The sequence below is a fragment of the Cetorhinus maximus genome, chromosome 4 (genome assembly GCF_964194155.1).
Source record: "Cetorhinus maximus chromosome 4, sCetMax3.hap1.1, whole genome shotgun sequence".
NCBI lineage: Eukaryota > Metazoa > Chordata > Chondrichthyes > Lamniformes > Cetorhinidae > Cetorhinus > Cetorhinus maximus.
The window spans coordinates 163125075-163142494 of record NC_135882.1 but is presented as its reverse complement, the minus strand read 5'-3'; the positions used below and the strand labels follow the sequence as shown (position 1 = coordinate 163142494).

At 45.8% G+C, this 17420-nt stretch overlaps 1 protein-coding gene across 5 annotated transcripts in view; it reads left to right on the top strand.

Moving 5' to 3' along the window:
* LOC144680000 (protein spire homolog 1-like) overlaps positions 1-17420 on the top strand; it is a 276542-nt gene that overhangs the window by 145133 nt on the left and 113989 nt on the right. For all 5 annotated transcript variants that reach the window (XM_078541063.1, XM_078541067.1, XM_078541065.1 and 2 more), the window contains one exon: positions 3803-3928. In XM_078541063.1, coding sequence (XP_078397189.1) covers positions 3803-3928 — 126 coding nt within the window. The remainder of the gene's footprint in view (positions 1-3802; positions 3929-17420) is intronic.

The following is a 17420-nucleotide window of genomic DNA, read 5'->3' as shown; positions in this document are numbered from 1 at the left end:
GTTGTTTGTGGGAGCTTGCTGTGTGCATTTTACTGCAGTGCTTCCTACATTACAACAGTAACTACACTTCAAATGTACATCATTGGCTGTAAAGTCTCTGGAACTCCCTGCAAGTGCAAGACTCACTTTCTTTAATGACCACCTTGTGAGGACCAGCCTTTGTGGGTGTACCGACACGACAGGGGCTGCAGCGGTTCAAGAAGGCAGCTCACCGCCACCTTCTCAAGGGCAATTAGGGATGGGCAATAAATGCTGGCCCAGCCAGCGAAACCCACATCCCCGTGAATGAATTAAAAAAAGGTGATATATTTGATGGTGGATGTTTGGAACCTTCTGCAAACTCAACAATCTGATACTGGAATTAAGCTTGTCCACAGTCTTTCGGGGCATTGTCAGTAATTGTCAGCTAGGCTGCCTGACCAGAGTGGTAGGCCCATCTATCTGGGCTTTGATCCTTCCACCCACCCTCTGCTCCAAATACCCCTGAAAGCCAATAATGTTCCTGACTGAAGAAACAGGTGAAGCTTACCAGTGCGCTATTCATTGGATTTGTTTCGACAGGGAGCGTGCATTCCGCATCAAGCAAGCAGAAACACCCGTGGTTTGGTTGGAAGTCTTTATTGGGTTTCCACACACACACCAGTCACCAGGGTTGACCAGAGAAACCCAAATTATATATTCACTACTGTAACAGTGTTATCGATCAATTGTGCTTTTTAGACTGTTTACAGAAGTTACAGAAGGCACTGCTAAGAATTTAAGGTGGGTGTGAAAGTTTCAGGGAAACTCTAGCCGGGCGGGATCGGAAATTCCCACCCGAAGTCGACAGGCCTTAGGCCGGTCCGTCAAATTATCCGTCCCACCCATGATGATTCCCGCCACGGACAGGACTGGAAAATCCCGGCCTAGGTAACTAAAGGGCCAAAGCACCATATTCTCCACGTGGGCCATTCTTTAAGTAAAATAGTCTTTCCATGTGACCAGTTATGAGACAAGAGCTGTGGCCGTTTAACAGATCGGTGGAGGAAAAAAAAATCTGAATCTCAACTCCGCCCACGGTATCAAGCCTGATTGTTTGGGTTGGCCGGGCATTGGAGAGAGATACTGGGAGCTCTGCGGTTGTTTATTTACCCATGCTTCTGGACTGGCAGCTGTTAAACAAAATCCCTCTGGGTGCATTGATGCGGTGCAGATCCAAGACTGCCTCAAGGGCTTGAGACGCTTCTTCGTTTTGTACTCCTCCGTTAATTTATACCGTGCTGCCTCATTGCTACACAAGAGCCAGAGCATGCGGCAATTTATCTGCATTATAAGCAAAACAGCTCAATCGCTTATTTGACATGACAGAAATGGATTAAAATTCTGCCTCTGGCTTTTACTTTGAAGTCTCCTGATTTGAACCGGCGATGTTACAAAAGCATATTTTTACGATGTCAGCTATACCGAGCTACAAAAATAAGCTGCCAAATAATTGCTGCAATTTACTAATAATTTAAATGCCTCCTCCCTTATGGGAGAGTCACATGAAATTTCGTTGAAGAAATTAATAGGGTTTACATAAAACAAAAGCAATATTCTACTAGTAGTAGTGGGGAGGAGAGGTGGGCTGTGGGATTTGTCTGCCTTGTTCAGCTCCCTCGGTGAAATTAGTTTTTGCAGCTTGTGTTAACCCATACGCTGATTAATGTTTTTATTTTCAGGCTATTGTCAGGTCCTCTGACTGAGGGAATGCGCATACAAAGATTTGTGAATTCCAGTTTTGCACTCCTGTGTCTGCGTGGGCTGAATGGACATTTTGTTCCCAGGTCTCTGCCCGCAGCCCTGGCTCAGTTAGTACCACCTTTGCCCCAAAGTCAGACAGTTGGAGGTTCAAGCCCCAAACACTGGGCTGACACTGCAGTTCACAATGTCGGGGGTATTGTCTTTCAGTTGCGATGCTAAACTGAGGTCAGTGCCTCTCAGGAGGATGTAAACAATCCCGTGACACTGGTTTTAAGAAGAGCAGGGGAGTTCCCTCTGTGTTTTATTCAATATACACACCTTTGACCAATAGCTAAAAACAGATTTCCTGGGCCATTCACACGTCACTATTTGTGGAGCTCGCTCTGTGTAAGTTGGCTGCTGTGTTTCCGCCCTTCAAAAGTGAATACACTTCAAAAGTGCCTCATTGACCGTAAAGCGCTTTACGGCACCCTGAGGATGTGAAAGGTGCTATGTAAATACAATTTCTTTCTTGTGTGAGATTGACGAGGTGGAGTTTCTCCACCTGATTGAGCCACCAGCCTCCAACCATCAGACCGAGATTGGGCACTCAGAGTGGGAAAACGCAACTTGTGTTGCACAACTCTGTGCACGTTAAGTAGAGCAGGGGAATGGGACTGATTGGATTACCCGACAGAGAACCATCGCGGACTCGATGGGCCAGCGGCCTTTCTCTGTGCTGTAATGATCCCATATCGGTGCTCCACTGTTGCGGCTTGTGTGCAGATTGACTTTTATACGAGAATTGCTGTTCCTCCTGGAGCTTGGCCTGACAACACCTGAGACTCGCTGATTTAAACCGTGGTGCAGAAACTCGATGAGTCGAATCCCAGGGGAACCGCCTTGAAACTCAGCCCAGCTGCGTGGTAGCCATGGGAGGCCCAATGTGCCACATGAATGCATCCCTATGTAACCTGATGTGCCTCAAAAAAAAGTACTGTGTTTGAAATGCTACATATTGAACCCTCGCTGCGATGCATTTTCGCTTCCTTACGGGGGTTTCGCCAATGTCGCTTCAGGGAAGTCGCAACGTGAAACGTTGGCGTGCCCAGTGTTTCCTATTTCAGAGCGCTTAGCTCTACTCCAGTCTGAATGGGTCAGCATGGTCACATGACCCCTGGGGGAAGAGGCCAGCTTGCTTGTCCTGGGGAAGCACCTCTTTTGTGAAGGATTTCAGCATCATCTTTCTTGCAAGTGCCCGGAACAGAACTCCGGCTCAACCGGATCTGCCATCCGGTTTTGACTGACTGAGATCTCGCTGTATGAGAGAATGTTTTGTGCTGCAGCGTTGGTTGGAGCAGGGACAATTTCCTGTTGAAGAGCTGTCCTGTCCTGTCCTGTCCTGGAACTGAACCTCATCCAACCTTTACAGACGACAGGACAGATTTTCATCTTTGCTGCCTGGGTGGTAATCTGGCAGAGTGGATCGCCTAATCTCCGTGCAACCTGCCCAATTTTCATTCCCTGTGACTGCTGCCTAGGAAATGATGAAAATCTCCCTCGACAATCCCACTAAATCACGAGCAGGCCATGTAAATATCTTAAAACCACTCAGCCAGGCTCCGAAAACTCAAAGCAACAGAACTATTCCTGAGTGGCCGAAGGGCATCCCAGAGCTTGTTGTCGTGTCCTGCTGGGCCCGGCGACAGACTATAAAGAAGGACAGTAAAAACAAAACTGTACAATTAAGGTTAGAACAAGTTCATGAATGCACATGTGGGTCACTCATCGACTAAAATAGAAAAACTGGGTTAACGATTCAGGTTTTGCTGAGAAGAGGGACCGGTTGCCAAAGCTTTCCGTCTTGCGCTCATTAGGACAAATGCAAGAATGCCAAATTTTCAAACGATCACAACTAATCTATACTGCAGGAGAAAAGGGCGCTGGCAGGATGACTCTGATTGGCTGTGGCATTGCCATGGAGAGAGCAACAGGGAATTATAGGCTCCCCAAGATCTCGGGTAATTAAAAAAAAATGGTTTTCTGTCAGCTGGAGTGAAAAGTAAGTGACTAAGATTTTCTTCTTTTTCTCTTTGGTCAGTTGTGTGCTGCTCACTTGACAACCTCATCGGAGGCTCCGAACCATTACCAGGCTGTGTGCCGGGCGCTGTTTGCTGAATCCATGGAGTTACGCACCTTCTTGGCCAAAATTAAAAGTGCTAAAGAGGTAAGTGGTCACCTAACGTCAGCTAGCAGGTAAAAGGGGAGTCACAGCTAGGAGCAGAGAGGTTGGGAAACCCCACTTCTGAATTTCCACCAGGCTTGTTTTTTTAATGTAATTATCTCCAGGAGGTCGACCATGTTGCTCTGCACATTTTTGAACTAAGGGCAGGATTTTCCGCACTCGCCCGCCGACCGGGATCTTCCGGTCTCGCCACAGGTCAATGGACTTCTGGCCTTGGGGGGGGGAGGGGGAGGGCGCCGCCTCACCTGCGGCGGGTCCAGCCTGCAATGGGGCCAGAAAAACCCGGCCTAAAAGCAAAAGTGGTGGAAATACTGGGTCAGCAGGTCAGGCAGCATCTGTGGAGAGAGAGAGAGACAAACAGAGTTAACGTTTCATGTCTGTGACCTTTTTTTGGAGCGCCGATGAACCGTGACGAAAAGTCCTTGACCTGAAACTTTAACTCTTGTTTAGCTCTCCCCCCCTAACAGCACTGTGGGTGTATCTACACCAGATGGACTGCAGTGATCCAAGAATGCAGCCCGCCAACACCTTCTCCAGGGCATTTCGGAATTGGCAGCAAATGTTGGTCTTGCCAGCGATGCTCACCTACCACAGAAGAATATAAGAAAGCAGTTGACTATTTCCAGCATTTTCCATTTTTATTTCAGGTTTCCAGCATATGTAGTAATTGGCTTTCTATACAATGTGGCCTATTTTTGTGTTATTTTTCTTTCCTTCCTTCCCTCCCCATGGGACAATGCCTAGTCCTTACTCTCCAGCCTATGTTCAAAGCGTGAATACAATCAGAAACGTTTTGTTGATATGTGTTACATAGCAATGAATAACGTGGAACAACTCATTCGGCCCAACAGGTCCATTTTAATGTTTATCTTCCAAGTAAACATTAGCCCTAATTCCATCTATTTACCCTTTTACCTTCAACCACTTCTCTAATTTATTCTTAAATGTTGACATGGTCTGTAAACTTGAGCTCACCCAAAACTCTGCTGCCACTATCCTAACTTATATCAAGGTCCGCTTACCATAATCCCTGTGTTCACTGATCTGCCTTGACCTCTGGACAGCCAACGTCTTGATTTTAATATTCTTAACCTTAGCTGGAATTTTCTGTCCCCATTGGTGTCGGGTGTCATGGCAGGCATGAGTGGACAATATGGCGGGAAGGCCAAAAATCAGTTTCACGATGCGTGAAACCAGTTTGCAATCGTCCGCTGCACCCATCAATACGGGCTGCATTTCCCAATACTTTAGCATCTCATTATAAGTCCTACTTGCTGGAATCATCCCCCCCTAAGCTGGATCATCTGGGCACTGACACCGATGTGTTTCACAACTGTACATAATTTAATTTAATTTAAAGGGGTAAGTCATGGCAGGAGAGCTCAAAGCCATGGTGTGCTCCTCCTGCTGTATGTGGGAAGCTGGGAACATTTCCAGTGCCTGGTGCCACCATGTGTGCGAGAAGTGTCTCCAGCTGCAACTCCTGGAAGCCCGGGTTTCGGAACTGGAGTGGCGGCTGGGGACACTGTGGAGCATCCGCGAGGCGGAGAGTATCGTGGATAGCACATATAGAGAGGTGGTCACACCGTAGGCTTAGAGTCCACAGGCAGGAAGGGAATGGGTGACCACCAGGCAGAGCAAGAGGACTAGGCAGGTAGTGCAGGAATCTCCAGTGGCTATCCCCTGGCAAAGCAGCTATACCGCTTTGGATATTGTTGGGGGGAATGGCCTCTCAGGGGAATGCAGCAACAGCCAAAGTCATTGTACCACAGTTGGCTCTGCTGCACAGGGGAGGAGTAAAACGCATGGGCATGCAATAGTTATAGAGGATTCAACTGTAAGGGGAATAGATAGGCGTTTCTGTGGCTGCAAACGAGACTCCAGGATGGTACGTTGCCTCCCTGGTGCTAGGGTCAAGGATATTTCAGAGCGTCTACAGGACATTCTGAAGGGGGAGGGTGAACAGCCAGTGGTCTTGGTACACATTGGTATAAACGACATAGGTAAAAAAAAGGGATGAGGTCCTTAAAGCAGAATATAAGGAGTTAGGAAGTAAGTTGAAAAGTAGGACCTCAAAGGTAGTGATCTCAGGATTACTACCAGTGCTACATGCTAGTCAGAGTAGAAATAGCAGGATATATCAGATGAATACGTGGCTGAAGAGATGGTGTGAGGGGGAGGGTTTCAGATTCCTGGGACATTGGGAGCGGTTCTGGGGGAGGTGGGAGCAGTACAAACTGGACTGGTTACACCTGGGCAGGACCAGGACTGATGTTCTAGGGGGAATATTTGCTAGAGTGGTTGGGGAGGGTTTAAACTAAAATGGCAGGGGGATGGGAACCTATGCAAGGAGTCAGAGGAGGGGGAATCAAGGACAAGAACAAAAGACAGAAAGGGGAATAAGAAAAGTGATAGGCAGAGAAATCAAGGGCAAGAATCAAACAGGGACCCAGTGAAAAATAGTGGGAATGGGACAAGTAATGTTAAAAAGACAAGCCTTAAGGCTTTGTGCCTTAATGCGAGGAGCATTCGCAATAAAGTGGATGAATTAACCGCGCAAATAGATGTAAACAGGTATGATGTTGTTGGGCTTACGGAGACATGACTGCAGGGTGACCAGGGATGGGAACTAGACATCCAGGGGTATTCAGTATTTAGGAAAGACAGACAAAAAGGAAAAGGCGGTGGAGTTGCATTGCTGGTTAAAGAGGAAATTAATGCAATAGTGAGGAAAGATATTAGCTCTGCTGATGTGGAATCTGTATGGTTAGAGCTGAGAAACACTAAGGGGAAAAAAACGTTAGTGGGAGTTGTATATAGACCCCCAAACTGTAGTGGTGATGTTGGGAATGGCATTAAACAGGAAATTAGAGATGCATGCAATAAAGGAACATCTGTAATTATGGGTGACTTTAATCTGCATATAAATTGGGCAAATCAAATTAGTAACAGTACCATCGAGGAGGAATTCCTGGAGTGTATACGGGATGGTTTTCTGGACCAATACGTTGAGGAACCAACTAGAGAACAGGCCATCCTAGACTGGGTATTGTGTAATGAGAAAGGAATAATTGGCAATCTAGTTGCCCCTTGGGGATGAGCGACCATAATATGATGGAATTCTTCAGCAAGATCGAGAGTGACGTAGTTGATTCTGAGACTCGGGTCTTGAATCTTAATAAAGGAAACTACGATGGTATGAGGCGCGAGTTGGCTATGATGGATTGGGAAACACTACTTAAAGGGATGACGGTGGATAGGCAATGGCAAACATTCAAAGAGTGCATGGGTGAACTGCAACAATTGTTTATTCCTGTCTGGCACAAAAGTAAAATAGGAAAGGTGGCCAAACCATGGCTTACAAGGGAAATTAGAGATTGTATTAGATCCAAGAAAGAGGCATACAAATTGGCCAGAAAAAAACAACAGACCTGAGGATTGGAAGCACTTTAGAATTCAGCAAAGGAGGACCAAGGGATTGATTAAGAAGGGGAAAATAGAGTACGAGAGTAAGCTTACAGGGAACATAAAAACTGACTGTAAAAGTTTCTATTGGTATGTGAAGAGAAAAAGATTGGTGAAGACAAATGTAGGTCCCTTACAGTCAGAAACAAGGGAGTTTATAATGGGGAACAAAGAAATGGCTGCCCAACTAAATACATACTTTGGTTCTGTCTTCACAAAGGAGGACACAAATAACATACCAGAAATGTTGGGGAACACAGGCTTTAATGAGAGGGAGGAACTTAAAGAAATCAGTATCAGTGGGGAAATGGTGTTGGAGAAATTGATGGGATTGAAGGCCGATAAATCCCCAGGGCCTGTTAAACTACATCCCAGAGTACTTAAGGAAGTAGCCCTAGAAATAGTAGATGCATTGGTGGTCATCTTCTGAGATTCTGTAGACTCTGGAACAGTTCCTATAGATTGGAGGGTGGCTAATGTAACCCCACTATTTAAAAAGGGAGGTGGCGAGAAAACAGGGAATTATAGACCAGTCAGCCTGACGTCGGTAGTGGGGAACATTCTAGAGTTCATTATAAAAGATTTAATAGCTGAGCACATGGAAAACAGTGGCAGAATCGGACAGAGTCAGCATGGATTTATGAAAGGGAAATCATGCTTGACAAATCTATTGGAATTTTTCGAGAACATAACTAGTAGAGTTGATGAGGAGGAGCCAGTGGATGTGGTTTATTTGGACTTTCAGAAGGCTTTCGACAAAGTCTCACATAAGAGGTTAGTGAGTAAAATTAAAGCACATGGGATTGGGGGTAGTGTATTGAGATGGATAGAGAACTGGTTGGCAGACAGGAAACAAACAGTAGGAATAAACGGGTCTTTTTCCGAATGGCAGGCAGTGACTAGTGGGGTACCACAGGGATCGGTGCTGGGATCCCAGCTATTCACAATATATATTAGTGAGTTAGATGAGGGAACTAAATGTAATATCTCCCAATTTGCAGATGACACAAAGCTGGATGGGAGGGTGAGCTGTGAGGAGGATGCAGAGATGCTTCAGGGTGATTTGGACAAGTTGAATGAGTGGGCAAATGCATGGCAGATGCAGTATAATTTGGATAAATGTGAGGTTATCCACTTTGGTAGCAAAAACAGGAAGGCAGATTATTATCTGAATGGCTATAAATTGAGAGAGGGGAATGTGCAACGAGACCTGGGTGTCCTCGTACACCAGTTGCTGAAGGTAAGCATGCAGGTGCAGCAGGCAGTAAAGAAGGCAAATGGTATGTTGGCCTTCATAGGGAGAGGATTCAAGTACAGGAGCAGGGATGTCTTGCTGCAATTATACAGGGCCTTGGTGAGACCACACCTGGAATATTGTGTGCAGTTTTGGTCTCCTTATCTGAAGAAGGATGTTCTTGCTATAGAGGGAGTGCAGCGAAGGTTTACCAGGCTGATTCCTGGGATGGCGGGACTGACATATGAGGAGAGATTGAGTCGGTTAGGAATATATTTGCTGGAGTTCAGAAGAATGAGGGGAATCTCATAGAAAGCTATAAAATTCTAACAGGACTAGACAGGGTAGATGCAGGAAAGATGTTCCCGATGGTGGGGAAGTCCAGAACCAGGCGTCACAGTCTGAGGATACGGGGTCGACCATTTAGGACTGAGATGAGGAGAAATTTCTTCACCCAGAGAGTGGTGAGCCTGTGGAATTTGTCACCACAGAAAGTAGTTGAGGCCTTTGTATGTTTTCAAGAAGGAGTTGGATATAGCTCTTGGGGCGAAAGGGATTAAAGGATATGGGGAGAAAGCGGGAGCAGGCTATTGAGTTGGATGATCAGCCATGATCATGATGAATGGCGGAGCAGGCTCGAAGGGCCGAAAGGCCTACTCCTGCTCCTATTTTCTATGTTTCTATGTATAAGCGACGTGCACCTGGTGAGCTGCACTTCACTTGGGACTTCGAGGTTTGTTTGCCTACCTTGCTTCGGGCAGCACTCCCAGTCATCAGCGCCAGGCTTCGCAGGCAGCACCACATCACTTTTAGGGGAGCTCACGGGTAGATCTCTACCTAGCAGGCCAGTTATAAGATGGGGGTGGGTTTTCAGTGGCTGCAGGGCTAGGGCTTGCTTGGGGAAGGGGGAGAAGTGACCTCAGGCAAGAGAAGAGAATGCAGGGCGAGGGCCGTACTGGGGAAGGGGGTATCCCAGGGTGTGTGTGGGGACACACGTTGATCTGTGCAAGTGGCCTCAAGATGGTGCGGGCTGAGAAGGCAGTCTCCAAAGTTGATGAGGCTAGATGGAGATGTGAGGGTGTGTGTGAGAGAGAGTTGTGATGTCCCTTGAGCTGGCAGTGAGTGAGATGCCAATGAATGTGTGAGTTTGTGAGGGTGTGAGTTTAGAGTGATGAGATGGTCACCTTACCCTGGCTGCACAGATGAGATCATTCATCCACTTTATACACTGGATGGTCGACCTCTTCTGTGCAATATTGGCACCGACCACCATAGTCACCGCCTCCCAAGCCTGAGTGGTGAGATTGCTGGACCTCCTGCGGCCAGAACAGGGTGGGGAGCGGCATCATGGCGGGCCTCCAATAGGCATTCCAGTGACGGGTCACTGAACTGTTCTTGGCTTTCAGGGCCATGTCTTCACTGGAGCCGTCCTGGGCTGCAAGCATTGAAAACTGTGTGCGGCTGTAGTTTAGAAATGGCACCCAGAGTGAGGAAACGGTGTGGTGGGTGATTCAGAGGCTGCCCGCCAGCGAGACAGCGTGTTTCCTGTGGCTGCATAATTAATGAGGCAGGAAGCAGATGGTACGGCGTGAAAAGCTACCATTGCGCCCTCGGGTAAAACATCCTCTTTCCCACCTGCTACCGCACCTAGTGCAAATCTGGGCTGATTCCACCCCTCGTGTGCAAATCTCTCCATGGCCCCTCCCCTCCCCTCAACTGTCTGGCTTCTCCAGGCTCCTCTAATTCTAGCCTCTTGACAGCCCTGATTTCCTTCATTCCACCATTGGCGACCATCCTTCAACTGCCTGGCACCCAAGCCCTGGAATTTCCTCCCTGTTGGCTTCTCCACCTCTCTCTTCTTCTTTAACCTTAAGTGTCAACCGCATTGCAATGGGTCTAGAGTCACATGTAGGCCAGACCAGGTAAAGACAGCAGGGCATTAGTGAAGCAGATGGGTTTTTACAATAATCAACACTAGTTTCAGGGTCACTATTACTGAGGCTATCTTTTAATTCCACCAACTGCCATGGTGGAATTTGAACCCATGCCCCCAGCCTGGGCCTCATGAATTATGGGTCTCGCGACATTGCCATTGTGCCCCCTTAAATTCTCCCATTTTGTTATGTTAAGAGGGCAAGTTGTTATGGTTTAAATGATGCTAATGGACTTGGAATGCATTCCATAACCTCACACACCTCCTCCTACTCTCTGTCTTAAATCTCTTTACACTTACAGCTCTGTCCTTTCATTCTAGACCCCTCAACCACTGCAAACAGTCAGTTCTATATATCTCGTGCCAACCATAATATCAAACACCTCCAACAGATCGCCCCATATGCCATGTTTTTATGATGTGTGTTATCCTGGTTTACCTTGGCTGTCACTCCGCTACTGAGAGGCAAACTCCACCAGTGTGTTCCCTTCCCCGGCAGGGAGACACTGCTCCAATGCCTGGGGTCTCCCACTTGGTGTGTTCCAATCCGAGGCATCAAACCTGCATTATCCCATTCCATCTCATCTAATCTTCAGTGATCCAGTATCATCATTGCTTCACTGATCTGGGGGGAAGATTTCCACCAATTGTAGCAAAATCGTAAACCCACGGGTAGAGGATCCAGTTTTGCTACAATAGACGGCAATTAATTCCCCTCCCCTGCCACCCACACTACTTTACCTTCTCTCAGTGGCTGTGTTTTTGTGATTAAATGGGTGTGAAAAAAATCTCCCTTTGTTTGCTTGAACCTGTATCAACCACTAGTTCAGCCTCAAGTGGATTATTGTGTTTAGTTCTGGGCATTAGAATTTAGGAAGAATGTGAAGGCATTAGAGAGGATGCAGAAAAGATTCACAAGAGTGGTTCCAGGGAAGAGGAACTTCAGCTATGTGAATAGATTGGAGAATCTGGGGCTATTCTCCTTGGAGAAGAGAAGGTTGAAAGGAAGTTTGATAGAGGTGTTCAAAATCATGAAGGATCTTCACAGAGTAAGTAGGGAGAAACTGTTCTGCATATCAGAAGGATAGAGGACCAGCTGAAGGGTGAATGGCAAAAGAAGCAAAGGCGACATGAGGAAAAACTCTCTTATGCAGGGCCTGGTTAGGATCTGGAATGCATTGCCGAAGAGTGTGGTGAAGGCAGATTCAGTTACGACTTTCGAAAGGGAATTGGACAAATATCTGAAGAGGAAAAATTTGCAAGGCTACGGGGAAAAGCCGGGGCTGAGGGTAGGACTAGGAGAGTTGCTCTTGCGAAGAGCCAGCATTGGGCCAAATGGCCTCCTTCTGTGCTGTAACCATTCTATGATCCTACCTTTAGTGTATGTGGTTTGGTGCTGCCAGTATAGACCCGATTTTAACCCGAAGCGGGAATCAGGGGAGGAGTGGGTTGGGGGTGGGGGTTGGTGTGGTGTGCTGTGTGTGAGATAGAATCATACAGCACAGATGGGTAACATTCAGCCCATCATGTCTGTGCCAGAATGGGCACCGACATCCCATCTGGACCTCGGCAGAGTTAGGCCTGGATGACTTTAACACCCGGGCTTCATCTGCAATTGGTCAGCAGGCAGGAGCAGAATATAAATCCTGGTGAGTGGGTTTTGGGAGTGAGGCGGTTTCCACACTTAGGAAGGTGGGAGCTAGAGCTCCGGGACACTATAAATCTTTGAGGGGCTGAAAGTTTAAAAAAAATATAAGAACTTACTTGCCTGGGCTTCTTCTGACCTTGAATGCCCTTCCTCCCGTCTTCCATTGGTGGGAAAGACACAACACCTTCCTCACTCGGCCAGCCATTAAAATTACAGCCGGGCTTAACGATGACATAGGAAGCGCTCTGCATGAAATATGAATGGAGCCCACTGGCTTCAGCCTGGGCCTGCCAAGAAGAGCGGGTTTAAATAGGAGCCGACTGGAACTGTGCAGGGCTCTGATGGTTAAATATTCCCTTTGGTTATGGCCGCCCAGTTTCGGAGTAGGGTTAAAATCATCCTTTGCATCCTGATGTTAGGTCTATTGATCAGTCCATTCAGGCCTAAGAACATCAATAAGCTCTTTATAATGGATGTCATGATTGACAGGTTTAGCACCGAGATATCAGTCAAACAGAGCAATCTGATGGGCTGGAGGTCTGAAGGCAGACAGCTATTAACTTGCAGGCGAAAGATTGTTAAAGGTTCTTAATGGGACTTTGTACTTTCAAATGGACAATTATCTATTTAAAGAAAAGGCACGTCCACAACACTTGGCTTCTTGTCGTCTCAGATGTATGGATGTCCTGTGGAATGTGATAGTATTCTTGCCTGACCGCTCACCATTCTAGATTTGAAGATCTCCGCAGCTTGTGCAATAATTTGAACAACAGTTGCTCGGTAGCACAGAACTTGAATATTGCTTAAAAGAGAGACATGTTGCCGAAACCTTTCATCTTGCACTCATCGGGACAAATGCAATAATGGCAAAGTTCCAACGATCACAACAATTTATACTACAGGAGAAAAGTGTGCTTGGCCAATCAGAGTCCTTTTGCAACAATTTATACTACAGGAGAAAATGGTGCTCGGCCAATGAGAGTTGACTTGCCAACCAGTCAGCACCCTTTACTCCTGAAGTATAAATTGGTGTAACCATTTGAAATTTGACATTCTTGTGTTTGTCCTGATGAGTACAAGACATTCTCTTCAGCAACATCTCTCTCTTTTCAGCAATATTCAAGTAATTTTATCCTTGTAGAGATTCCACTTCTTGCCAAGCTCCTTTAATGATACAGGGCATGAGGGCATGATTAGAGTCAGAACCTGAGAACTTTGATCTCAAATAACATTCCCCATCCCTCCACCCCACACAGCTGTTATTGACCACCCACTACCTCTGGCAATCCTGAGTCATATTTGACGGGGCATAAAAATCAACCTTCCACCCAATCATGTGGTGTTTACCATGCTGCAAGTCAAAATAACACCCAACTACAGTCTAACAATGTTATGATTATACAGTAGACATCACTGGGCCAAACCTTTTAACGTGATTTTTATGCACCAAGTTGGGTGTAACCATTGGATGTGTCAACAACAGCAACTTGCATTTATATAGCACCTTTAATATAGTAAATATAGATGAAGAAAACCTTTTAGCTCATCCTAGCTAAGCTGTGGAGGAAGAAAGTTATTGTGACTTAAGTAAAAGCAGAAAATGCTGGAAAAACTCAGCAGGTCTGACAGCATCTGTGGAGAGAGAAACAGAGTTAACGTTGAAACTGCTGAGTTTTTCCAGCATTTTCTGTTTTTATTTCAGATTTCCAGCATGCGCAGCATTTTGCTTTTATCTTATTGTGAACATAACTGGGTACTAAATGAACCTAAGGTTTTTGCCTCCATTACCCTCCCCAGGAAGCCATTCCCATTAGTATGCACTTGAAGATATTCTTCCTGACATTCACCCTAAATTACACGAGTTTCCCTCGGCCTAGTGTCTTGTCTCGCGCTGAAATATTGGATGTGGATTTAGGGACATAGGGACATAGGACTTAGGAGCAGGAGTAGGCCTTTCATCTGTTCAAGCCTGCTCCGCCATTTGATATGATCATGGCTGATCTGGTTGTGATCTCAAATCCACTCTCCTGTCAGCCTCCCATAACTCTTGATTACCTTGTCTATTAAAATTCTAACTCAGCCTTGAATAAATTCAATGACCCAGCCTTCGCTGCTTCCTGGGGAAGAGGATTCCCAGACTAACGGCCTTCTGAGAGAAAAAATTTCTCCTCATCTCCGTCTTAAATGGGAGACCTCTTATTTTTAAACTGTGTACTCTAGTTCTAGTCTCGTCCATAAGAGGAAAGATCTTCTCAGGATCCATCCTATCCAGCCCCCTCAGGATCCTATATGTTTCAATAGGATCACCTCTCATTCTTCTAAACTTCAATGGGTAAACATAAGAACATAAGAAATAGGAACAGGAGTAGATCATATGGCCTATTCAACCTTTCTTCATAAGATAAGCGTTTCATCCCAGGAATCAGTCAAGTGAACCTTCTCTGAACTGCGTCTAATGCAATTATATCCTTTTCCAAACGAGACCAAAACTGTACACAGTACACCAGGTGTGGTCTCACCAAGGCCCTGTATAGCTGCAATAAAACTTCCCTATTTTTATATTCAATTCATCTTGCAATAAATGTCAACATTCCATTTGTCTTTCTAATCATTTGCTGTACCTGCATACTAACTTTTGTGATTCATGTACCAGAACACCCAGATCCCTCTGTACCACAGAGTTGTGCAGTCTCTCTTCATTTAAATAGCATACTGCTTTTATATCCTTCCTGTCAAAGTGGACAAGTTCACATATTATTCTGTTCATAGTACTTATTACGATAAATGCCCATAAAGCCCTATCCCAGTCACTTCTTCAAAACTAAAAAGCCCAAATTCCTTGTAGGAATTCTTGCTATTCCTAATCTCTATCCCTGATTTCCTGATTCTTTCTCAGTAATGTCCTTATGTCATCTTTTATTATCAGGGCTACCCCTCCCTCTTTTCCATTCTGACTGTTTTTTTCGAAGTCTCACATACCCTGAGAATTTATTTCCTAACTTTGGTCACCTTGTAACCATGTCTCTGTAATGGTGGTCAGATCTAAACCTTTATCTCTATTTGTGCCATTGGTTTATCTAATTGTGAATGCTCTGTACATTCAAATAAAGTGACTTCAGTTTGAATTTTATACTACCATTCCCTGCATGGACCTTACTCTCTGATGCACAATTACCATTAAACTCTTTGTCACTTCCTGTTCCACACAATTTGTCTTTTCCTACGTCGATAAACTTTTCTATCACCTCAACTTTTATCTTTGGATTCCTAAATCTCCCTTCACCTTAACACTTCTCCCCCTTTGTTAGTTTAAAACCATGTTTCCCTACTCTGACCATATTTGCTGGTGCACTTTAATATCTGTATATTCTGTCCCTTCCTGTCACACTCCGGTTACCATTACCTGCATTGCTACCCTGCACTATTGCCTGGGTCCTTCCTCTTTAACTTTCCAAATCTCCCCTCACTTGAACTCTTCCCTCCATTATTCACTTTAAAGCCCGATCTACAGTCTTAATTTCCATGCCTCATCAGGCCACTGGTCCCAGCACGGATCAGGTGAAGACCATCCCGAAGTACAGCTCCCCATTTTCTCCAGTTCTGGTGCCAGTGCCACATTACTTCAAACCCCTTTCTCCCACACCAACCTTTGAGCCACGCATTTAACTCTCTAATCTTATTTATGCTATGCCAATTTGCTTGTGGATCAGGTAGTAATCCAAAGATTATTATCTTTGTGGTTCTGTTTTTTAATTCAGCCTCTAGCTGCTCATACTCCCTCAGCTAACCTCTTAATACTACCCATGTCATTGGTACCCACATGGACCACAACTACCGATCCTCCCACTGCAAGTTCCTCTCCAGCCTTAAGGTAATGTTCTGACCTCTGGCACCAGACAGGCAACATAGCCTTTGGGACTCATGCTCTCGGCTGCAGAGAACAGTATCTATCCCCCTAACTATACTGTCCCCTTCTACAACTACATTCCTTTTTACTCCTCCCACTGCATGACTCCCTTGCTCATCCACCCTGCAGCCCCTGCTCTCCGTACAGGCTGCAAGAACCTCAAACGTGTTGGACAATTGCAAGGGTTGAGGCTCCTCCATTGCTGCCTTCTGGGTCCCTATGCCTGCCTCATTTGCAGTCACAAGGGTTGGCCTTGAGGCCTTGCAACTTCGCCAGACATTCACACTGCGCGTGGAAATCGGACGAGTCATTGGGTATCCAGCAATGTGCATGTGCTGGGTCAGCCAGGTCCTTGGAAGCGTGCCTAGTGCATGCATAGTGCAGTATACCCAATGACTTGTCTGATTTTCACATTCAGTGTGAATGTCTGGCGGTGTTGCGAGGCTTTAACTCAGACACACATGTTTGTAAGTTGGACAAAGGGACTGGAATGGTCATCCTTAACAAGCTCGACTATGTTGACAAACTGTACACCGTTCTTAATGATGGATCCAAATTTGTATCCATTGGACCCACCACCAAGCGTGACTGCGCAGTCCTGCTCAAAAACATGTTACAAAAATGTTTGTTAGATTATTGTAAGACTAACGAGCTGCCTTGTGGCGTAAATGATAAGATTCATCCTCGTGGTTCACTACGTCCACGTCTGTAAGGGCTGCCCAGGACACACAGAAGTGATATCCCATTACGCCCTGTCTTATCTATGTTTGGTTTAGACCCAAGGTTGTGCTAATGTTCTATTCCAAGCATCTGTATAAATTGTTGTTCTCTTTGAAAATTTTAAAAATTTGTTGATGGGATGTGGGCGTCACTGGCTAGGCCGGCATTTATTGCCCATCCCTAATTGCCCTTGTTCACTAAGAGTCAACCACATTGCTGTGGGCCTGGAGTCACATGTAGGCCAGAGCAGGTAAGGACAGCAGATTTCCTTCCCTAAAGGACATTCGTGATCCAGATGGGTTTTTACAACAATTGGCAATAGTTTCATGGCCATCACCAGATTTTTAATTCCAGATTATTATTGAATTCATATTTCACCATCTGCCATGGGTGGGATTTGTACCTGGGTCCCCAGAGCATTACGCTGGGTCTCTAGAATCCAGTAACAATACCACTATGCCACCGCCTCCCCATAATCTGCCCTGAAGAGTGCAAGATGAAAAGCTTCGACATCATATCTCTTTTTCAGCAATGATTAGCTAGGAGTTAGAAATATCACTCAACTAT